This window comes from Mobula hypostoma, unplaced genomic scaffold (genome assembly GCF_963921235.1).
Source record: "Mobula hypostoma unplaced genomic scaffold, sMobHyp1.1 scaffold_36, whole genome shotgun sequence".
Taxonomy (NCBI): domain Eukaryota; kingdom Metazoa; phylum Chordata; class Chondrichthyes; order Myliobatiformes; family Myliobatidae; genus Mobula; species Mobula hypostoma.
In genome coordinates, this window is record NW_026948187.1 from 4,141,374 (window position 1) to 4,164,980 (window position 23,607).

A 23,607-nucleotide genomic window follows, 5' to 3' on the forward strand; every position below is an offset into this window, starting at 1 on the left:
CTCTGTTTCCTCAGCACGACCTGCTCCTCCACCTATCTTTATAGCATCGGCAAATTTAACCACAAATCCATTCATACCGTAGTATAAATCATAGATATACATCGTAAAACACAGCGATCCCAACACCGACCCCGTTGGAACTCCACTGGTAACCGGCAGTCAGCCAGAATAGGATCCCCTTATTCCCACTCTCTGTTTTCTGCCGACCACCCAATGCTCCACCCACGCTAGTAATTTCCATGTAATTCAATGGGTCTTATCTTCCTCAGCAGCCTCACGTGCAGCACCTTGTCGAAGGCCATCTGAAAATCCATGTACATCACTTCGAATGCATCGACGTTGTCTACCCTGCTTGTAATTTCCTCAAAGAATAGCAGTAGGTTTGTCAGGCAGGATTTTCCTTTCAGGAAACCATGCTGGCTTTGGCCTATCTTATCATGTCTCTCCAGGTCCTCCATAATCTCATTTCTAACAATCGATTCCAAGAACTTCCCTACCACTGATGCCAGGCTAACTGGTCTATAGTTTCCTTCCTGCTGCCTCCCACCCTTCTTAAATAGAGGAGTAACATTTGCAATTTTCCAGTAGTCGGGTACAGTGCCAAAATCTATTGATTTTTGAAAGATCTTCGTTAATTACTCTGCAAACTCTCCAGCTACTTCCTTCAGGACCCGAGGGTGAATTCCATCATGTACAGGAGATTTATCTACCCCCCATGTCCTGCGAAAGCCAACCTTCCAGCAAACATTTTCCATAGGTCTCACTATGTCACGTTGCCAACATTTACCTGGTCTCTCCCTGGCACAGCAAAGATATGACCCATACACAAAATCAACCATTCGCTGAAACAGCGGTTTCTTCACTTACCATTCAGCTCACTGGGAATCTCCGGGATGGGTCGATATATCGGAACACAACCTGTTCGGATTTAAACAATTTGGGGAATTAAAATGCGTGAAATTATTAAATATGTAGAACTTGAATCCTAAAGTAATGAGACTCTGATATTGGCTCACCATGTTCCTGAATTTCCTTCATAATTTTGTCCAACTTTGGGACGACATTGCGCATTTTCACAAAGGTTTCCCACATCACCCTCTGGGCGCGGGAGCCTTTCTCCATCACCAGGTTCAGGAGGAGTTTAGAACTGTCCGCCCTCTTTCCATTATCAGCGAGATCAGAGATTGTCTGTGAAGAATAACAGTGAATATATTGGGGACTGACAGATTCACACAGACAATGAGAAGTAAATGATGTGCTCTGATACGGGATCACACTGAGCAGTCACCCGGACAGGTGCTGATCCTGTCGAGACATGGACTGTACATTCTGAGTCCAGAGCACACAGAGGGACATTCGCCGTGGACCTGGTCCACCAGTCAATGAAATCCTGGATTGTGCGTGAGGGCTTCATTGACGTAGCTTCAAATCCATAAATAATTCCTCACCGGATTTGTCGGTGTAAAGCAAAAATCAGAAAATAGGATCACAGATGAAGAAATAAGTCAGGAGAATTTTTATAACAGAGTGAGCAGTTTCAGAAAAAAAAGTATCAGAAAAGATCATGTGAATCATCTGCTCTGTCCGCCAGTGTCCAACATGACAGCGGATTACCAGCTGACACCTGGTGCCTTTCCATTGCCTTTTTCAGCGGAGGTTTAGTCAGTGATTAAACATTACAATATGACAGTATTCTCCGATCCACACTGTTTGCTGCTACAGATTGTAACACAATCATCTCCGCCAAGAACAGAACACAGTCGAACTCCTGTAGCACCCACTGATGATGTCCCGCTTCTCACTAACATCCTGCCTTCACGCTGTACAGCCTTCCCAAACCGAAACCTCCCGCCGTATTTCCATTTTATACTGTGAGCCTACAGAACTGTTACTTGCTCAACTCACTCTGAACACTGAGCAGCCACTCATCAGTCTTCTCAACCCTTTCTATCACTGGTTCAGATTCACATTTTTGTGATTGTATGTACAGCATTTATTTCCCAGTTGTTCCTTTATCTAATTTAATATCCGACGAGTCAGAGTTCCGACACCCATCGGTCCTGTAATGTGTGAAAATTCAACCTCATTGTCCCTCCCACTCACCTGATGTTCCGCTCCACTGAACTGATTCTCAGCTGTTAACGCCAGGCTCACTCCGTGCACCCCTCTTTCTATCGCCTGCTCCAGCCTGTCCAGGTAGAAATCCGTCAGCTGCAGCAGCTGGGAATCATTCCAGCTCGCCAGGAGTTCGGCGATCACTGAGCTCGGATCTGTGAAGAAAACTGGGGAAAATCAATTGCAGACCCCATATTCGGCAGCAACAGTCTCTCTGGAACCTAAAGATTGTGTGCGCCAGGTCATTAAACACTGTTCAAGATAAATATAGTACGTGGAGAGGGGGTCAGATAGGATGGGTCAGAAATCCGCTGGTGGGGGTGTGTGAAATGGAGGTGGGAGACAAGGATGAGACAGAGAGAGAGTGGGGAGAGAGAGAGAAAGGGGGGAGAGGGAGAGAGGGAGTCGAGAGAGAGAGGGAGTGGGAAGATGGAGGGGGACAGGGGTACAGAGGGCGGCAGAGGGGGTTGAGCGGGGGGGTGCAGAGAGGCGAAGAGAGGGGAGGGGAGGTGAGGAGATGGGATAGAGAGAGTGGAGAGGGAAGGGAGGGTTGGGGAGAGACGAGAGTAGAGGAGGAAGGGAGGGCAGGGGAGAGACGGAGAGGAGATGGAGAAGGGAGGGGTGCTGCGAGACGGAGAGGACGGGGGGGAAGGGAAGGATGGGGAGAGAAGGAGTGGAGAGGGGGATGGGAGGGGTGGAGAGAGACGGAGAGGACGGGGTGAAGGGAAGGATGGGGAGAGAAGGAGTGGAGAAGGGGATGGGAGGGGTGGGGAGAGACGCAGAGGAGAGGGGGAAGTGAGAGGTGGGGAAAGACGGAGCGGAGATTATACTCATTCCAGGGATTCAGATTTTTAGATCATTGGTACTTCTTCTGGGGCAAGCGTGACCTGTAGAAAAAGAACGGGTTCCACTTGAATACGAGGGGGACCAATATAATGGCGGGCAGGTTTGCTAATTCTTTTGGGGAGGGTTTAAATTGGATGTGCAGGGAGGTGGGAACCGAAGTGAAGAGGCAATGGATGGGGTGGTTGGAACGCAAGTACAGGCAGCTTGTAGGGAGTTTGTGAGGAAGGATAGGCAGACGTTAGGACAAAGATGCACTCAGCCTGATGGTTTGAATCTGTCTATTTCAATGCAAGGAGTATCATAAACAAGGCCGATTAAAAGAGCGTGGAATAATACGTGGAAGTATGACGTTATGGCTATTACAGAGACTGGGATGTCTCAGGAGCAAGAATGGATGCTGAATGTGCCAGGCTTTAGATGTTTCAAAAAGAACAGAGAGGGAGGCAAAAGAGGTAGGGGTGTGGCATAGTTAATTAGTGATAATGCCACGATTGAAGAAAAGGAGGAAGACATGGAGGGATGGTCCACCGAGTCTGTGTGGATGGAAGTCAGAAACAGGAAAGGGGCAATAACTCTACTGTCCCAATAACTACTATCCCAATTGTAACAGGGATATCGAGGAGCACACAGGGAGGCAGATTCTGGAACAGCGCAATGATAGTATGGCTGTTGTGATGGGAGATTTTAACTTTCCTAATATTGATGGTCGTCTCCTTAGCACAAGGGGTTTAGATGGGGCGGAGTTTGTTAGGTGTGTTCAGGAAGGTTTCTGGCACAATATGTAAATAAGGCATCTACAGGAGAGTCTGTGCTTGAACTGGTATTGGAAAACGAACCCGGTCAGGTGACAGATCTCTCGGTGGAAGGCCATTTTGGAGGTAGTGACCACAACTCTATCTCCTTCACCAGAGCGCTGGAGAGGGACATATGCAGACAATTTGGGAAAGCATTTAATTTGGGTGGTGGTGGGCGGGGGGGGAATATGATGTTATTAGGTAGGAACTTGACAACATAAATTCGGAGAAAATGTTCTCTGGGAAATGCACAGCAGAAATTTGGCAAATCTTCAGGGAACATTTTCATCGAGTTCTGCATAGGTATGTCCCATTGAAGAAGGGAAAGGATGGTAGAGGTAAAAAAAAATATGTTGTATAGAGGATGTAGGAAATCTAGTTAGGAAGAAAAGAAACACTTACGAAAGGTTCAAGAAACTAGGTACCGGTAGAGCGCTTGAAAATTACAAGTTTGCGAGAAAGCATTTTAAGAATGGAATTAAGAGAGCCAGAAGGGGCCATGAGAAGGCCTTGGTGAGCAGGATTAAGCGAAGCCCCAAAGCATTCTACAAGTAGGTGAAAAGCAAGAGGATGAGCCATGTGGGAATAGGCTAATCAGGTGCGATATTGGGAACGTGTGCATGGAGTCATAGGAGGTAGCGGAGGTACTTAATGAATACTTTGCATCAGTATTCACCGGGGAAAATGACCTTGGCAACTCTGAGGATGACTTATAGTGGACTGAAAAGCTTGAGTATGTAGACGTTAAAAAAGAGGATGTGCTGGAGCTGTGAGAAGCATTCAGTTCGATTTAAGTCACTGGACCGCATGAGATATACCCCAGGCTGATGTGGAAAGAGAGGGAAGAGATTGTTGAGCCTCTGGTGATGATGTCTGCATCATCAATATCAGAGTTGGGCAAGTTGTTGGAGAAGATTGTGAGAGGCAGGATTTATGAGCATTTGGAGAGACATAATCTGATTAAGGATAGTCAGCATGGCTTTGCAAGGGCAGGTCGTGCCTTACGTACCTGATTGAATTCTTTGAGGATGCAACAAAACACATTGGTGAAGGTAGAGTAGTGATGATAGTGGATATGGATCTGAATAAGGCATTGGATAAGGTTCCCCATGCAAGGGTTCCCCGTTCAGAAAGTAATGAGGCATGGGATCCAAGGAGACCTTTTGTGGATCCACAATTGGCTTGCCCAGAGAAGGAAAAGGGTGGTCGTAGATACTTCGTATACTGCGTGGAGGCTGGAGCCCCAAGGTGCTCCACAGAAAACCGTTCTTGTCCCCCACCCTCTGAGTTTGTTAATGACCTGGCTGCAGAGGTTGAAGGGTGGGTTCGTAAGGTTGCTGATGGCGCAAATGTTGGTGATGTTGTGGATAGTCTGGAGGGTTGTGAGAAGTTACAGCGGAACATTGATAGGATACAGAACTGGGTTGAGAAGTGGCAGATGGACTTCCACCCACATAGGCCTGAAGTGGTTCATTTCGGTAGGTCCAATTTGAAGACAGAATATAATGTACATGTAAATCGTAAGACTCATGACAGTGTGGAGAATCTGAGAGACCTTGAGGCCAGTGTCAATTGGACACTCGAAGCCGCTGCGCAGGTTGACAGTGTTGTTAAGAATGCGTATGGTGTGTTGGCATCCATCAGTCCTGGGACTGAGTTCAGGAGCTGTGCGATAATGTTACAGTTATTTCAAAGTTTGGTCAGACACCACGGACTACTCTGTTCAGTTCTGGTCACCTCACTACATGAAAGATGTGGATATTATAGAGGGAATGCAGAGGAGATTGACAAGGATGTTGCCTGGATTGGAGGGTGGACATTATGACAGTAGGTTGCATGTACTTGGCGTTTTCTCCTTGGAGCGATGGAGGATGAGCGGTGACCTGATAGAGATGTATAAAAGGATAAGGGGCATTGATCGTGTGGATAGCCGGAGGCTTTTTCCCGGGGCTGAAATGGTAACACGAGGGGCATAGATTTTAGGTGCTTGGAAATAGTTACCGAGGGGATGTCATGGGTAAGATTTTTTTTTGGTTTTAATTAGGAAGTGGTGGGTGTGTGGAATGCATTTGCCAGTGGCGGTGGTGGAAGCCGATACCTGACGTACTGATAAGAGCTACTTGGATAGTAACATGGAGCTGAGAAAAATAGAGGTCTATGCGCTGCGGAAATTCTCGGCAGTTTCAATAGTAGGTTACATAGTCGGCACAGCACTGTGGACCGGAGGGCTTCTAATGTGCTGAATGTCAATGTTCTATGTTCTATGTACCGTATCCATGGTGTATGGCAACTGAGGGGCGTTATTGTCTGAATGTGGACTGGAAAAGCATTAACAGTGGTGACAGAGACTTGAGCAGATTGTAAACTTCCTGAAACATCTATCACTGGAGCCATACATAAATTTGTATCTTTAGAACTTGAACTTGGCAATGAGAGAGACTGACCCAGTTCAAATAAAGCATGGGTACTGTAATATTAGTAACTTGTGCAATATCTGCCTTTCCTTTGCCCTCTCCTCGTAAATTTGGCGTTGAGTGATCCAACGCAGTCTGCGATTATGCAGCCTTACAATCGCTTGTGCCCATGTACTGCCTCGGGCTCCATTTTCACAGACACAATGCGCTTACGGATGTAGCGAGCAGCTTATCCAGCCGAACATAATGTAATTAACCGCAATTTTGTTTCAGATATTTTCAGTGCTTTGCACTCGCTCTGCCGCAATCCCACAACCATCGGTTTCTCTGTCCTAATTCCCATCTATTACCCTTCCACGGTCTCCATCACACAACACCGGCACACATGAATTTCAGCTTCTGTGGACAGAGTTGAGTATTTTGTCCTCCATCTCAGCCTCACTAACACTGTCTCCTGATGGACTGCCCAGGATTATTGAGTTGGAACTTACACTGGATAACTGCAGCTGTGTTTGCACTGAGGGCGTGCAGATGTGAACAGAGGGGGTTCCATATGCAGCTTTGGGGTTGAACAGACCAGTTTGGGATGTTAACTGCTTTTCTGATTAAATGGATACTGCCATTCTTTTCCCTCTGATGAGAGCTTCAATGGACTCCCAGTTCTAAAATTGATGACTTGTAGGATCAGAGGGAATTTTAAAGAGTGATTTCGGATGAGCGCTGTTCTGGGGTTGGGTGGCTGTAGGGAAACGATTTCACTCTTCGCAGTAAAAAAAAAAAAAAAAAAAAAAAAGAAAATCTGATTTTCACTCCTTCAGATGGTTGTCTTCTCCATTCTGACTCCGGTGGAGGGACCTGTCGTTGCCGGATCCTGAGAGGTGTGTTCCCTTGCAGCAAACACTCCAACTTTCTATGTTGTTCCTCATAATGCCATAAGATCATAAGATATTGGAGCAGGAGTACCTATTCGACCCATCGAGTCTGCTCCGCCATTCAATCATAGGCTGTTCCAATTCTTCCAGTCATTCCCACTCCCTTGCCTTCACCCCATACTCTTTGATGCCCTGGCTAATCAGGAACCTATCTATCTCTGCCTTAAGTACACCCAGTGACCTGGCCTCCACAGCCGCTCGTAGCAACAAATTCCACACATTTACCACCCTCTGACTAAAGTGATTTCTCCGCATCTCAGTTCTAAAATAACGTTCTTCAATCCTGAAGTCGTGCCCTCTTATCGTGGAATCCCAGACCATGGGAAATAACTTTGCCATATGTAATCTGTTCAGGCCTTTTAACATTCGTAATGTTGCTATGAGATCTCCCCTCATTCCCCTAAACTCCAGGGAGTACAGCCCAAGAGCTGCCAGACGTTCCTCATCAGGTAGCCCTTTCATTCCTCAAATCATACTCGTGAATCTTCCCTGAACTCTCTCCGATATAAGTATATCCTTTCTAAAATAAGGAGCCCAAAACTGCAATCAATACTCCAAGTGTAGTCTCACGAGTGCCTTATAGAGCCTCAGCATCACATCCATGCTCTAATATTTTATACCTCAAGAAATGAATGAAAACATTTCATTCGTCTTCTTCACAGCCGACTGAACCTGGAGGTTAACTTATAAGGTATCTCGCACAAGGACTCCCAGGTTCCTTTGCCTCCCTGCATTTTGTATTCTCTCCCCATCGAAATAATAGTCTGACGTTTATTTCTTCCACCAAAATACATGAGCATACAGTTTCCAACATTCTATTTCATTTGCCACTATTTTGCCTATTACCTTAAAAGATCTAAGTCTCTCTATAGGCTCTCTGCTTCCACAACACTACACGCTCCTCCACCTATCTTTGTATCATCGGCAAATTTAGCCACAAACCCATTAATACCACAGTCCAAATCATAGACATACATTGTGAAAAACAGCGGTCCTAACACCGACCCCAGTGGAACTCATCTGGTAACTGGCAGCTAGACAGAATACGTTCCCTTTATTCCCACTCTCTGTTTCCTGCCGACCAGCCAATGCTCCACCCATGCTAGTAATTTCCCTGTAATTCCATGGACTAGTATCTTCCTAAGAAGCCTCTTGTGCAGCACTTTGTCAAAGGCCCTCTGAAAATCCAAGTACATCACATCTACTGCATCTTCTTTGTCTACCCTGCTTGCACTTTCCTCAAAGAATTGTAGTAGGTTTGTCAGGCAGGATTTTCCTTTCAGGAAACCATGCTGCCTTTGGCCAATCTTGCCATTTGTCCCCAGGTACTCCGTCATCTCATCCCAAACCATCGATTCCAAGAAGTTCCCTACTACTGATGTTAGGCTAATTAGTCTATTGTTTCCTTTCTGCTGCCTCCCACCCTTCTTAAAAAGCGGAGAAACATTTGCAATTTTTCAGTAATCCAGTATAGCGCCAGAATCGATCAGTTCTTGAAAGATCATCGTTAATGACTCTGCAATCTCTCCAGATACTTCATTCAGGACCCGAGGGTGCATTCCATCATGTGCAGGAGATTTATCCACCCTCTATGTCCTATGTAAACCAACCCTCCAGCAAACATTTTCGATGCGTCTCACTGTGCCATGTTGCCAACATTTACCTGGTCAAATGCACGTGTCTCAGCAACGATATGGCCCTACACAATGACAACCTGTGGTGGAAGCAGTGGTTTCTTCACTTACCTTTCAGCTCACAAGGAATCTCCGGGACGGGTCGATGGATCGGAACACAACCTGTTCGGATTTAAACAATTTGGGGAATTGAAATGCGTGAAATTATTAAATATGTAGATCCTGAATCCTAAATTAGATCAATCTCTGATATTAACTCACCATGTTCCTGAATTTCTTTCAGTATTTTGTCCAACTTTGGGACGACATTGCGCATTTTCACGAAGTTTTCCCACATCGCCCTCCGGGCGCGGGAGCCTTTCTCAATCACCAGGCTCAGGAGGAGTTTAGAACTGTCCGCCCTCTTGCCATTATCAGCGAGATCGGAGATTGTCTGTGAAGAGTAACGGTGAACATATTGGGAACGACAGATTCACACAGATAATGAGAAGTAAATGATGTGCGCTGTAACGGGATCATACTGAGCAGTCACCCGGACGGGTGCAGACCTTGTCTGGACATGGACTGTACATTGTGAGTTCAGAGCACACGGAGGAACATGCACCGTGAAGCTGGTTTACCAGTCAATGAGATCCTGGCTGGTCTGTGACGGCTTTATTGACGTATCTTCAATTCCATAAATAATTCCTCATCAGGGTTGACGATGTAAAAAAAATCGGAAAATAACGATCACAGAGGAAGAAAGAAGTCAGGAGTTTTTTTTTTATATAGCAGAGTGAACATTCTCAGAGAAGTTGCAGAAAAAATGATGTGATTCATTTGCTCTGTCCGCCAGTGTCAAACATGACAGCGGATTGCCAGCTGACACCTGATGCCTTTCCATTGTCTTTTCCAGTGGAGGTGTATTCAGTGATTACACGTTACAACATGGCAGTATTCCCCCATGCACACGTTACGTTTTGCTGCTGCAGATTGTAACACAATCATCTCCGCCCAGAACAGAACACACTCGAGCTCCTGTGGCACCCACTGATGATGTCCCGGTTCTCACTGACATCCCGCCGTCACACTGTACAGCCTTCCCAAACCGAAACCTCCTGTCATATTTCCATTTTATACTGTGAGCCTACAGAACTGTTACTTGCTCAACTCACTCTGAACACTGAGCAGCCACTCATCAGTCCGCGGGGTCTTCTCAACCCTTTCTATCACTGGTTCAGATTCACATTTCTGTGGTTGTATGTACAGTATTTATTTCCCAGTTGTTCTTTTATCTAATTTAATATCCAATGAGTCAGAGATCCGACAGCCATCAGTCCTCTGATGTGTGAAAATTCAAACCCAAACTCACCTGATGTTCCTCTCCGCTGAACTGATTCTCATCCTTTAACGCCAGGCTCACTCCGTACACTCCTCTTTCCATCGCCTTCTCCAGCCTGTCCCGGTAGAAATCCGTCAGCTGCAGCAGCTGGGAGTCGTTGCAGCCTGCCAGGAGCTCGGTGATCACTGAGCTCGGACCTGTGAAGGACATACCCGTGACCTTTCCTGATGTTGACGTCACTGGAACTCCTCCCCTGCCCGCCCGTTCAGCCATGTCGAGGACAGTTGGGGCCAGATTTTGCTGCGCTGTTACAAACAAAATTAACAGTTGAGCGTCAGGCATTAATTGAAGTATAAAGGAGAACACTGTTTTGTTTTTAAATACAACGACACAATTCCAAACATCTTGGGCCTTTCCACTGAAGACTTGATACGGCCTAATATCCCTGCGCCCATGCACCCACAGTCACACAATACCCATTTTTCCTCTGTCGCTGGATTGTACACTTTTCCGCGATTCTCCGGAGTATCTACTCGCTTTATTGCAGGCAACACCCTTTTAGGAACCAATCTTGTGTCCTGGACTGGGAGTGATGTGTCAATAGGAAAGGGAAGGCAGGCTGAGCAGACAGCGTCCACTGCTTTTGTCCTCCTACCACTGGTGGCGCTATGGTGACTAATGGACAGCTGTTACAGCAGTGCGGGGTGGAACATTTCTGCTGACCAATGGGACATGCATTCCTCTCATCACTGAATTATACAGATTTCTTAGGCACACCTGATTCTCACGGTGCCCTTTCAGTTTAACAGCTCCCGGCATTGACACCCATGACAACATATGGTTTGAGTCTACATAGAAACACACTGACGTCCTGAACAATGCAGTTCTACCCATGGTATCGCGGCATCTTGTCCAGAACCACGACATCTTCTCCGGCAGGATTTTAAGATCATTATTATCTCCTAATCTCCGGTCATGATTTATTTACACAATCATCTGGTTATTATCAGAAATTTACATAGCACCTTGTTAAACACAATGTCGACCCACCATATATCAAAAACAGCCAGCTGGCAAAAGCAGATTTGCAATAACTAAACCAAAATGTTGGAATTATTGAACAAGACAGACAGTACGTTGATACTTCAGATTGAAGACCGCGTAATCAAAGCTGAGCCTATCTGTAGCAGCCATGTATCTGCTCTCTACCTGCACTGTATTCTGTGTTTCGTATTTATGCTTTTCTTATGCTTCGGAGTGGGGTGGTGGCGGGGTGAAAGTGAAGGGAATCAGTTTCATATTTGTACTTTGTTCACAGCTGGGAACTGACGTATGTCATATCCTTTATTATTATCCACTCAAATACACTGAACTTACACTTCGGTAGACTTCAGTTTCATTGCTACCAGATTGTAGGTTTTCTGATTTCTAATAAAAGATCTAATACACCAACCTTTACAATCACCAACTTTTGTAATCAATATCGGAGCTGAGAGCACGTCATACAACTATAAAAAATCCGCGGGTGTCGCCAACAATGATAATTTGGTTTAGCTACGATCTCAACAAATGTTTCTCAATCTGACTATTACTTTAAATATAAGGTCATAAGATATAGGAGCAGAAGTAGACCATTCGGTCCATCCAGTCTGCTCTACCATTCAGTCATAGACTGATCTAATTCTTCCAGTCAGTCCCACTCCCATGCCTTCTCTCCTATACCCTTTGTTGCCTTGGCTAATTAACTACCTCTCTTTCTCTGCCTTAAATACACCCAATGACTTGGCCTCCGCAACCGCTCGTGGTAAAAAAATTCACTAGAGGTACCACCCTTTGGCTAAAGGAAGTTCTTCGCATCTCTGTTCTAAATGGACGTCCTTCAATCCTGAAGTTGTGCCCTCTTGTGCTAGAATCCCCTACCATGGGAAATAACTTTGCCATATCTATCTGCTCAGGCCTCTTAAAATTCGGAATTTTACTATAAGATCGCCCCTCATTCTCCTGAACTCGAGGAAATACAGCCCACGAGCTGCCAGGCGTTCCTCATACCGTAACACTTTCATTCCTGGAATAATTCTCGTGAGTCTTCTCCAAGCCCTCTCCAATGTCAGTATATCATTTCTAAAATAAGGAGCCCAAAACTGCACACAATCTAAGTATTGTCTCACGAGTGTCTTCATCCCAGTTCTTATATTCTTCATTGACCCATATCATAAAAGGAAGCGGTCCAAAATCGACCCCTGTGGAACTCCACTGGTAACCATTATCCAGACGGAAAAGGATCATTTTATTCCCACTCTCTGCTTTCTGCCGATCAGCCTACGCACTCAAATTTCAATGTGAACTCGATCATATTGTGATCACTGTTCCCTATGTTTTCCTTCACATTAAGCTCTCTTATCACCTCCGGATCATTGCAAGATACCCAATCCAGCTGTTCAACAAAACGCTGTTTTAAAAACCATCCCTTTGACATCCTGCCAATACTCTCTCTTGAGGTCCAGTACTGACCTGGTTTTTCCCAATCCACTTTCATGTTAGAATCCCCGACGATTATCATGAAATTGCCCTTCTGACTCGCCTTTTCCATCTACTGCTGTAATTTGTAATCCACATTCCAGCTGCTGTTTAGAGGAATGATACAACTGTTATTAGGGTCCTATTACCTTCTCCATTTCTTAACTCAACCCATATAGACACTACACCTTCCGATGGTATGTCAGCCCTTTCTAATGACGTATTATTATTTCTTATAGAGAGGGCCATATCACCTCCCCCCCATATCAGCCTACTAACCTATCTTTCCGATACATAGGATATCTTTGGACGTTGAGCTCCCAATGGCAGCCATCATTCAGCCAAGATTCAGAGATGGCCAAAAGGTCATACTTGCTAATCTTCAGCTGAAATTCAAGATTGTCTATTTTATTTCTTATGGTGCGTGCACTCAAATATTTCATTTTCAGACTAGTATTTGTTGTTTCTACGCCTCTATTGCCCTTTAAATCATACCATTATCTGCTATTATGCCTCAAATCCCGCCTGTCCTTTCTATCATCTCTTTTGCAGATTACCTTCGATTTATTTCTGTTTTACCCTTCCTCAGTCCTAACACACCGGTCCCCACCCCACTGCCAAATAGATTAAACTCTGCCTAACAGCTCTATTAAACCTACGTACTCAGATATTTTGGGTTCAGTTGTAAGCCGTCCTTTTTTACTTTACAGGTCGTGGCTCCCACAGAAGGGGTCCCAGTGATCCAGGAACCCGAAGCCCTGCCGCTTCACCAGTTTCTCAGACACGTATTAATATGCTTGATCATGGCATTGATGAAAACCCTATCAGGAGAACACTAATAGTAAACACTAATAGGAGATTTTAGAACACTATTAGGACACGACACTGTGCCCGTTTCTATTTCTAAACTTTCAATTATGGTCGCGTAGCAGTAAGTTTGCAAGACGTTCCCGGACTCATAAAAAAAAACCTCGAAAATCATTAGATCTTACTATTTCTAAAATCAAACCTCATTGAAATTTGAACACCGCATGCAAATAGAATGATCTCAATGAACAAACATATAATCGTCCCTCACACCGCAACATCTGGAAGTGATAAGGACTTACCCTACAGTTCACAGTAAGACCATTAGAAAAACGAGTATAATAAAGCTATTTGGCCCATCCGGTCCGATCCAACTTATTCTCCTGCATTGTCCCTTAAACAATCAATCGCCTTACAATCAAGAACATAATAGTCTCTGCTGTATCACAATGACAGCATCCAACACCCTGTGTGGCAACAAATTCCACAGATTAACCATTAGCTGAAGAAATTACTCTAATCACAGTTTTACAAGAAGTATCGTAGGAAACTACGAGGAAAATACTATATAAGAATTATCATAGGAAAGGTGGATAATAACGCTGAAGATGGGGTTGTTGGTTTACAAACAGAGCCAATGCGTAGCGAGGAGAGGCTGTTGATAGGACAAAATTGCTGTCAATAGGGTGAGATGCAATGTTAAAGGTGGACAAGATCGAAAAGGCCGAATGCCGATCAGAAGGTTTTTAATTTTTATGCGCGCTGTATAAGGAATAATATAGATGAACTGACAACACAGCTGCAGATTGGCTGATATAATGTTATAGGCATCATGGAATCATAGCTGAAAGATTATAGCTGGGAGATTACTAAGGGATTGCACACGCTGGAGGCAGGAAGCACGTTCTCGCTGATGGGTGAGTTCAGAACTAGAGGCCACAGCTTAGGAATAAGGGGTAGGTCATTCAGAACGGAGTTAAGTAAAAACTTTTTCACCCAGAGAGTGGTGGATATGTGGAATGCTCTGCCCCAGAAGGCTGTGGAGGCCAAGTCTCTGGGTGCTTTCAGGATAGAGATGGATAGAGCTCTTAAACATAGTGGAATCAAAGGTTATGGGGATAAGGCAGGAACCGGATACTGATTGTGGATGATCAGCCATGATCACAGTGAATGGCGGTGCTGGCTAGAAGGGCCGAATGGCCTACTCCTGCACATATTGTCTATTGTCTATTGTCTATTAATGTCCAAGGATACGCATTGTATTGAAGGGACAGGCAGGGAGGCAGAGTGGGCTGCGTTGCTCCGTCGGTAAAAAAAATAAATTAATTCATTAAAAAGAGGTGACATAGTGTTGGAATGTGCTGATTCATTGTTGATAGAGCTAAGGTACTGTAAGGGTAAAAAGACCTTGATGGGAATTAGACACAGACCTCCAAGCAGTAGTAAGAATGTGGTCTACAAATTACAAAGGGATATAGAAAATACATGCCAAAAGAGCTAGATTACAATAGCCATAGATGATTTCCATATGCAGGTAGATTAGAAAATTAGGTCGATGCTGGATCCCAAGAGGGGAGTTTCTAGAATGCCTACGCGATAGAGCAGTTCGTGGTTAAGCCGAGTCAGGAATCAACTATTCTGCATTGGGTGTTGTGCAATGAACCAGAATTGATTAGAGATCTTCAGATATAAGAACCCGGAGGGGAAAGTAATCATAATATGAGAGAATTCGCCCTGAAATATGAGAAGGAGATGCTAAAGTCTGATGTATCAGTGTTACCGTGGAGTAAAGGGAATTGCAGAGGCATGAGAGGGGAGTTGGCCAGCTAACACAAACGTGTCTAACAAGAGAACTCAAAGCCAACATAAAAGCCAAAGAGAGAGCATACAATAGAGCAAACAGTTGTGGGAAATGAGAGGATTGCGTTATTTTTAGAACCAACAGAAGGGCAACTGAAAAAAGATATGAAGAAGGTAAAGATGGAATATGAAATTTAGCGACAATAATATTACATAGGATACCAGAAGTTTCTTCAGATATATCAAGTGTAAAAGAGAGGCAACAGTGGATATCAGACCACTGGGAAACGATGCTGGAGAAGTAGCAATGGGGAACAACACAACGGCGGAAGAACTGAATAGGTATTTTGCGCCTGTCTTCACTGTGGAAGATACTAGCACTATGGTGGATGTTCCAGCTTTCGGGGTCATGAATTGCGTAACTAGACAGAGGGCTCTTGGGAAACTGAAAGATCTGAAGGTAGATTCGATACTCCGACCAGATGGTGTACACCTCACAGTTCTGAAAGTGGAGGCTGAAGACATTTTGGAGGCATTAAAGAGCTTTCAAAAATCACAAGATTCCAGACTGATTCCGGAAGACTGGAAAATTGCAAATGACACTCCACTCTTCAAGTAGGGAGAAAGGCGGAAGAAAGGCAACTATAGGCCTGTCAGTCTGACCTCAATGATTGGGACGATGTTGGAGTTCATTATTAAGGATGAGGTCTCAGGGTACTTGGAGAAACATGATAAGTCATAGTCAGCATGGTTTCCTCAAGGAAAAATCTTGTCTGACAAATCTGTTGGAATTCTTTGAAGAACTATCAAGCAGGAGACAAAGGTGAATCGGTTGATGTAGTGTACTCGGATTTTCGAAAGCCCTTTGACAAGGTTGCACACTCGAGCCTGCTTAACAATCTATGAACCCAGGAGATTTCAGGAAAGATTCTAAAATGGATAAATCAATGCCTCATTGGCAGGCGGTCTTATGGTGATGCAGCTTCCCTGGAGGGGGATGAAAGGGCATACCAACAGGTGGAACCGGCTGTGGGAGGGTATGGTTTGTCAGCTCTGAGAACGAGTTGGATGTAATATAACCTTCTGACTGAATGAGAAAACCATTCTGAGTGTATTTTAAATGTCAGAAGCAGGTAAGATGTGATCGCATGTGTTGAGGGCAGGGGTTGTGTCTCCATCAGAAGGGTGTGGAGTTTTGAAGTCAATGCCTTGTGGTGCCACCATCGTAATTTAGCATGTGCAGAGTAGTGGATCACACAGCATGGAAACAGGCATTTGGCCGGCCATGCTTGATACATAGAATATAGATAGAACAAAGAATAGTACGGCACAGTACAGGCCCTTTGGCCCACAATGTTGTGCCGACCCTCAAACCCTGCCTCCTATATAACCCCCACCCAAAATTCCTCCATATACCTGTCTAGTAGTCTCTTAAATTTCAGTAGTGTATCTGCCTCCACCACTGATTCAGGCAGTGTATTGCACGCACCGACCACTCTCTGAGTAAAAAAACCTTCCTTTAATATCCCTGTTGAACATCGCACCCCTTACCTTAAAGCCATGTCCCTTTGTATTGAGCAGTGGTGACCTGGGGAAGAGAAGCTGGCTATCTACTCTATGTTTTCCTCTTAATATATTTTATACCTCTACTATGTCTCCTTTCATCCTCCGTCTCTCCAAAGAGTAAAGCCCTAGCTCCCTTAATCTCTGATCATAATCCTGTCATGCTCTGGATCGGGGTCCCTTTAAATTTAGCTTGTTTATGTTACGATCCGGACTGTTGATTCCCTGTTTTCCCGTGTCCCTCGATTTAGGTGATTAGAGGCAATTGACACTCGGCTGAACCGGTAATTTATAGTCTCCGGCTTCCAGCTGTTCGGGGAGGAAGCGTCTGCAAAGTCACGGTGGCTGGAGTAAGCCTAGTCTCTGTCGAAGCGACTGCCAGTAGCTTGCCCTTCCTCACCGGAGCAACCCAGTCCAGTTACCTCGCTGAAGTGATCCTGCAAAGTTTCCTCATCAAGGTAGGTCCGTTAGTTAACCCGCCAGAGGGAATGAAGAACCGCTGTTTTCTGTTCCCGGGCCGAGTCGAGAGCGCGCCACTACCCAGAGGCTCCAAGTCAAGACCTGGCTCTGGGCCTCGTTCAAATACCATGTCAAGTCCTGGTCCTGGCGGCGTTCAAGTACCATGTAATGTCCTGGCCATGGCGGCTTCCCAGTTCTGAGTCATGTCCTGGCACTGGCGGTCTGTGTTTCCTGTTCTACCCCCTTGTCAGAAACCCTTTTCTGTCCCTCTCGCCTCTAGCCCTCGTCTGCAGCCCCCGCCTGCACTTCGGTCTAGTTCCATCACCGGAGCTAGATAGGTACTATCTGGTGTCCATTCGTGTTGGCCTTGTCTTGCCTTGTCCTCGCCTCCGTGGGGTAAGTCAGGCCGTCTCGCCGTTGCTCCGCGGGGGGTTATGTCTTGTCTGGTCCTCGCCTCTGTGGGGGTAAGTTAGGCCGTCTTGCCTTTGCCCCACGGAGGGTCAAGAGTCCCGGGCCTAACTCCTGTACCCAAGGAGGGGTCCCGGCTCTCTGTTCTGTGTGCGAGTCCCGGCCCTATGTCCTGTACCCAAAGAGGGGTCCCGGCTCTCTGTTCTGTGTATGTGTCTAAGGTTTCAGGTACTTGCTCTCCCGAGACCGAGGCTCTGTTTTCCATGTTCCTCCTCTCCCTAGCCCATGTCATGTCCATGCCTGGTTCTGGGGTCCGAGCCCGAGGCAAGACCCAGGTAATGGGTCCTTGCCCAGTCTCGGGCTCGGAGTCCATACCCTAGCCTCTTCGTATCTCCTAGTTCTGGGAGCCGAATCAGAGTCCAAGCCCAGACCCTTGGTCCCAGCCTTGTCTCAGTTCCGAGTCCTTATCCTGTTCGATATTCCTGTTTCTGTCTTGCTCTCCTGGTATCGTACAATAAACTAAACCTAAGTAACCTCACAAGATGTGTCTTGCATTTGGGTCCACCATTGCTCCCCAATACCCACGCCACTGTGACAAATCCATACACTCCAAACCAGGCAGCATCCTGGTAAATCTCCTCTGTACCCTTTCCAATGCTTCCTATAGTGAGGGGTTCTGACCATCCACTCACTGTCTACACTGGTCCCATTTATCAGCACTTGGTTCACAGCCGACTGTATCTCGGCAGTTTCAATGCTCATCAATGATCACGTCTTGAATGATGAATCAACATGAGGTACTCTTTCAGTTCTCCGGGAGTTTGCTTGTGGCTTGGCAGGGCACAAGGATATTGATCAAGGCCCCAGCAATCTCTCACTTGCCCCTCTGTAACTTGCGGTATAACCCATCAGGTCCTAGAGACATGTATGTCATAATGCATTTTAAGAGACCCAACAGTGTCTCCTGTTTTATTTCAAAATGCCCGAGTGTACTGGTGCTCTCGGCACTGATCTCTCTATCCTCCACGTCCTTCCCCCTTGGTAAATACTGAAGTACGTTACTCATTAAGGTCCTCACACACATCCGCTAGGGCCCTGTTTGATTCAACCTTCCTAAGCTTTACATACTTTTCCTTTTCATGCTTGACTAAATTCATCACTTCTGTTCACATTTAAGGTTCTCTTACGCTGCCAATCTCGTGATGTCTTCGTACAGGAATGTACCCATCCTGTACTTCCCGTGCAGATGGACTATGAACACCCTCCACATGTCAGATGTGGACTTGCCAGAAACAGTTGTTTCCCATTAGCTCTCACTAGATCCTCCGTTATGAATTCGTAATTTACCTTGATCCAATTCATTACCCTCCCTCAAAGTTTACAATTTTATTCTCTATAGCTCCCTTAAAGTTGAGGAGTTCTGCCCTAACGGTTCATCTCCAAATGGTCGGGCATCTAGTTAGCATAATCACCCAACACCAGGTTCAGTACAGCTCCTGCTTTTGTTGGACTATCAACATACCGATTTAAGATGTTATCCTGGAGAGGAAAAATAGTTGACGCTAGAGAATTGGGGAGCATTTTAATAATCAAAAGAAGGCAAATTAAAAAAGGAATAAGCAGAGAGAAGGTGAAATATAAAGGCAAGCTAGCCAATAATATAAAATAGGATAGCAAAATAAAGTATAATGAAACACGATAATGTATCACATTCATTCGTGAATAATATGCATAAAATCTAACCTGGTCCGGTCTTCAATGTTTCCACTGATTAGTATTTTTGCTGTTGCGTGGATCAACCATTGCTCTAAGCCAGAAGTTTTCACACGGGCCTGTGAAACGCGCGGCATCTCTGTTATCTTGTTTTTTGGAATGTGCATCTATGAATATTTAGAATGGACCGACAAAAAAAACTTTTGAGTTTATCTGTTAATGGAAGGATATGATATAATACAGTACAACAAAAGACAAGCTCTCCGGTTTCATGAGCCTTATACCAGCTGCATTCAAATCCATTGCGCTACAACAACGGCTCTGTGACGGGAGCATTTCAATTACAACGCAGCCGCACACCGGCGCGGCTCAGAGGGAACAGTGACTGTCTATCTCTCCGGGTTTCCTCAGACTTGTAACAGTCCACTGCTTTGTCAGCGACAACCTGTTGTTGGAAACAGGAAAATCGCAAAAATCAGCCCCAAGTCTCACCTTTGTCCATATTCGAGATAGGTAAACATAGAACACAGAATAATACAGCACAGTACAGACCCTTCGGCCCACAATGTTCTGCCGACACTCAAACCATGCCTCTCATATAAGCCCCTACCTTAAATTCCTCCATATACCTGCCAAGCAGTCTCTTAAATTTCACTAGTGGATCTGCCTCCACCACTGACTCAGGCAGTGTATTCCACGCACCAACCACTCTCTGAGTGGGGGAAAAAACCTTCCTCCGATATCCCCCTTGAACTTCCCACCCCTTACCTTAAAGCCATGTCCTCTTGTATTGAGCAGTTGTGCCCTGGGGAAGAGGCGCTGGCTGTCCACTCTATCTTGTTATATTGTACACGTCTATCATGTCTCCTCTCATCCTCCTTCTCTCCAAAGAGTAAAGCCCTAGTTCCTTTAATCTCTGAGGGCCTGTCTAAATGGTAAAAGAACTAAATGGCCACTTTATTAGGTACAACAGCACACCAGCTCATTAATGGGAATCTGTTAATCGCGTGGCAGCAACTCAAAGGATAAAAACATGCAGATATAGTTAAGGGATTCAGTTGTTGTTCAGGCAAACATCCAAATTTGGATTAAATGCGATCTAAGTGACCTTGACCGTGGAATGATGGCTGGTGTCAGACAGGGTGGAATGAGCATTACGGAAACTTATCATCTCCTGGGACTTTTCACGCACAAAAGTCTCGGTTTACAGAGAATAGTGCGAAAACAAAACAAAAGGAAATCCAGTGAGTAGCAGTTCTGAGGGTGAAAACGCCTTCTTAATGAGAGAGATCAAGGAGATTGGCCAGACTGATTAAATGCGAGGGGAAGGCGACAGTAACTTAAACAACCATGCGCTCCAAAAGCGGAGTGCAGAAGAGCGTTACTGAACGCCGAATATTGGATTTGGACGGGGTACCGTCGCAGTAAACCCCGAACATACACTCAGTGGCAACATTATTAGGTAGAGGAGGTAGATAAAAATTGCCCACTGAGTGTAGACGTCCAGAATTTTATCAACTGACTAAGATTTACTACAGGATTTTTTATTTTAAATACCACTGCCAGATATATACCGTCTTTGCGCACAGAAAAATACACAGCATAAAATAAAACACCTATATATCAATCCACGCAATCTTCAGCACAATATTGAAATGGTAGAAACTCTAGAAATACTATCGTGATAGGCGGGGTAATAAAACACGATATCATTTCTCTTTATGGCCCTGTTCTTACCTGGTGTTGGACTCCGGAGTCTGTTTTCAGCGAATCCGAGCATCTAAATTTTATGGGTCCTAACAGTACGAGGACACACCCTGAGCAATGTTCAGTCGATAACACGCTCATAAACCTGAACTTCAGCTTATTCAGCACGTAACGCCGCACACTGTTCCACAACGCTTGTGTTAAACTACACAAAGACTCATTTTGCTTGAATGTCTTTCTAAGATAAGGTTCGAGTCAGACTTACTACTTCACTGCGGAAGCAATGTTTATGTTATTCTCGAAAGGTTCACCTGCTCCAGAGAGGAAGTCAACCCCAATCCTGGTCCACTTCTGTTGCTGTCGTCGCTTTGATTTATGGTTCAGCTTGGAACCTGTTTATTATCAGATTATAAACTACAGCGACAGCTCAGGGCAAAGATCGCTGTGGATTTATTGCTCAGAGACAGAAGAAGAAAGGGCGCTGTGAACTCTGAGGAAATACGATGCATTTGGAGTATTGTTTTCCCTGTCCCAGATCTAACTGCCCCTGCTGCTTCTCTTTCCCTTTGAGGAAGAGAATTCCAGAGACACACTAGCTCCACTTCATAAAAATAACCTCATCTCTCCATCTCTTTCTGGTCTCGCTACAACAGTAAACATGGTCTCCGCATTCCTGACGAGACACCGCGTGATGTTCACCGTCACCGGCAATTAATTGATCTGAACACCACCGGATTCATTTATGTAAACACCATCGGATAAAATCTCCCCTCATTCATCTAAATAACAGCCAATACAATCAACCTCCTGTCTTTATCTAATACCAGCGAATATAGTAAAATGCCCCCATTCATCCAGTACCAGAGGACAAAATCGTGTTCCCTCTAATTCTACTAAGTCAGCAAAGACAAGCTGAGGTTGATGAACGAGGCGGCGCGGTCAGCATTGAAGCGGACGGGTAACAACAGCAGAAGCCCCTGGACATGCACTCAGTTGCCACATTACCAAGTACAGGAGGTACATGTTAAAGTGCCCACTGAACGAAGAATTGCCTAATTTTGTCTGCGGCCAGTGAGAATTAATACAATATTTGTTAATATAAATATCATTGCCACATCATCTAGTCTTTCCTAAAAAATGCACAATCAGAGCAATAAAGCAACAGATGGCAAATCCGCGCGATTTTAAAGACAATATTGATATGGTAGCAATAGTGGAAATACTGCCCTGGCGAGTGTGGTTATTAAAACACCATGACACAGCCCAGTACCAACCCTGTGCTTACCTGCCGCTGGACTCCTGCCTCTGGTTTCAGCGAATCCGAGCATCTGAATTTTATGGGCCCTAACAGTAAGTGATCACACCCTGGGCAAGGTTCAGTCGCTAACACGCTGATAAACCTGAATTTCAGTCTATCCAGCATGTAACCCCACACCCTGTTCCACAACGCTTGTGTTGAACCACACAAAGACTCATCTTGCCTGAATGAGTCTTTCTAAACTGTGGTCCGAGCCAGAATTAATACTTCAGAGCATGATGCAATGATTACCTTTCTCTGGATAATTTGATCTGCTCCAGAGAGGAAGAACAACCCCAATCCTGGTTCCGCTCGTTGGTTTCGTCGCTTTGATATATTGTTCACCTTGGGTCCAGTTTATTCTCAGAATATAAACCTCAGTGGCAGTTCAGGGCAAAGATCGCTGTGGGTTTATTGCACAGAGACAGCAGAAGGAAGCCCGCCGTGAACTCAGATGAAATATTATGCGTTTGGATTAATGTTTTCTTTTCAACAGTGGAGATTTCATTTCTCCAGATTCAACTGTGCCCCCATTGTGTGGACTTCCATTGATTTTAACGCCAACCCGCTTTGAAGCCAACGTTCACAGTTGTTCTCAGTTGGAACATGAGGATAGTGGTCCGACTGTGACGCGGCTGTGCCGAGATTACCATCTCCCGGAGATAACTACCAGTCAAAGTTGACAGCGAGAGAAGTAAACCCTTCTCCTTCAGTTTATTGTTCACTTACAGATCGCAGCAATCAGATGAAATTAAGACAATCTTCCGCTGGTGAATTTGCCTGACATCGCATTTACTTTACACATACATCAACCGTTTCTCATCTGTGACTGATGGAAAAACTCTGGATATTAAATTCACCGGGTCTATTTGTCGGAAGTTTCTGCTGGCATATTCATTAGTAGCAGGACATTCGGCCTCTCAGTCCTGTTCTGCCAGTGTCTATGATTCTAGGATCACGACTGAACTGTGCTCTGAACGCCCAAGCCTGCCACCGCCTGCAACACGTCACTCACTTGTCTGTCAAGAATCTGTCTTCTGTGGAATTAAACACACCAAAAAGACTCCGCTTTGGAAACTTTGAGGAAGAAGATCCCAAAGACACACTATCCCACCTCTTAAAAGTAACCCTACCCATTTTCACCTGTTTCAGCCCCCCTTAAAGCAGCCAACATGTTTTCCACATTGCTGCCAAGATGTTTCGTTATGTTGTACATTACCAGCAACCGCTCAACTCATTTATCGAAACAAGCGGATAAAAATCCTCTCATTCATCTAAAT

At 45.1% G+C, this 23,607-nt stretch overlaps 2 protein-coding genes across 7 annotated transcripts in view; one reads left to right on the forward strand and one right to left on the reverse strand.

Moving 5' to 3' along the window:
* The window catches only part of LOC134341659 (gastrula zinc finger protein xLCGF3.1-like), a 501,443-nt gene that overhangs the window by 462,488 nt on the left and 15,348 nt on the right, over positions 1-23,607 (forward strand). The window lies entirely within an intron of this gene.
* LOC134341577 (uncharacterized) lies at positions 27-22,848 on the reverse strand. 6 transcript variants are annotated; one of them, XM_063039433.1, is made up of 9 exons: positions 22,580-22,846; positions 19,354-19,490; positions 12,568-12,680; positions 10,087-10,361; positions 8,997-9,168; positions 8,847-8,897; positions 2,104-2,282; positions 1,017-1,188; positions 27-918 (listed from the first exon to the last, which is right to left on the reverse strand). In XM_063039433.1, exons 3-9 carry the CDS (start codon positions 12,644-12,646, stop codon positions 860-862), a joined length of 987 nt encoding a protein of 328 aa, XP_062895503.1. In that variant the 5' UTR covers positions 12,647-12,680; positions 19,354-19,490; positions 22,580-22,846; the 3' UTR covers positions 27-859. The 6 variants fall into 6 exon arrangements, with proteins under 6 accessions (XP_062895503.1, XP_062895507.1, XP_062895504.1 ...); XM_063039437.1 differs by having other exon boundaries at positions 2,104-2,270; positions 22,580-22,836; XM_063039434.1 differs by lacking the exon at positions 22,580-22,846 and adding an exon at positions 22,316-22,355.

Coding starts and splice junctions, on each gene's coding strand:
- LOC134341577 (XM_063039433.1), bottom strand. CDS start 12,646: ATGGAAAAGGCGAGTCAGAAGGGCAATTTCATGATAATCGTCGGGGAT. Junction 10,362..12,567: donor AGTGGATTGGGAAAAACCAG/GTCAGTACTGGA, acceptor TGTTTGTAACAG/CGCAGCAAAATCTGGCCCCA. Junction 9,169..10,086: donor TCAGCGGAGAGGAACATCAG/GTGAGTTTGGGT, acceptor TACTCTTCACAG/ACAATCTCCGATCTCGCTGA.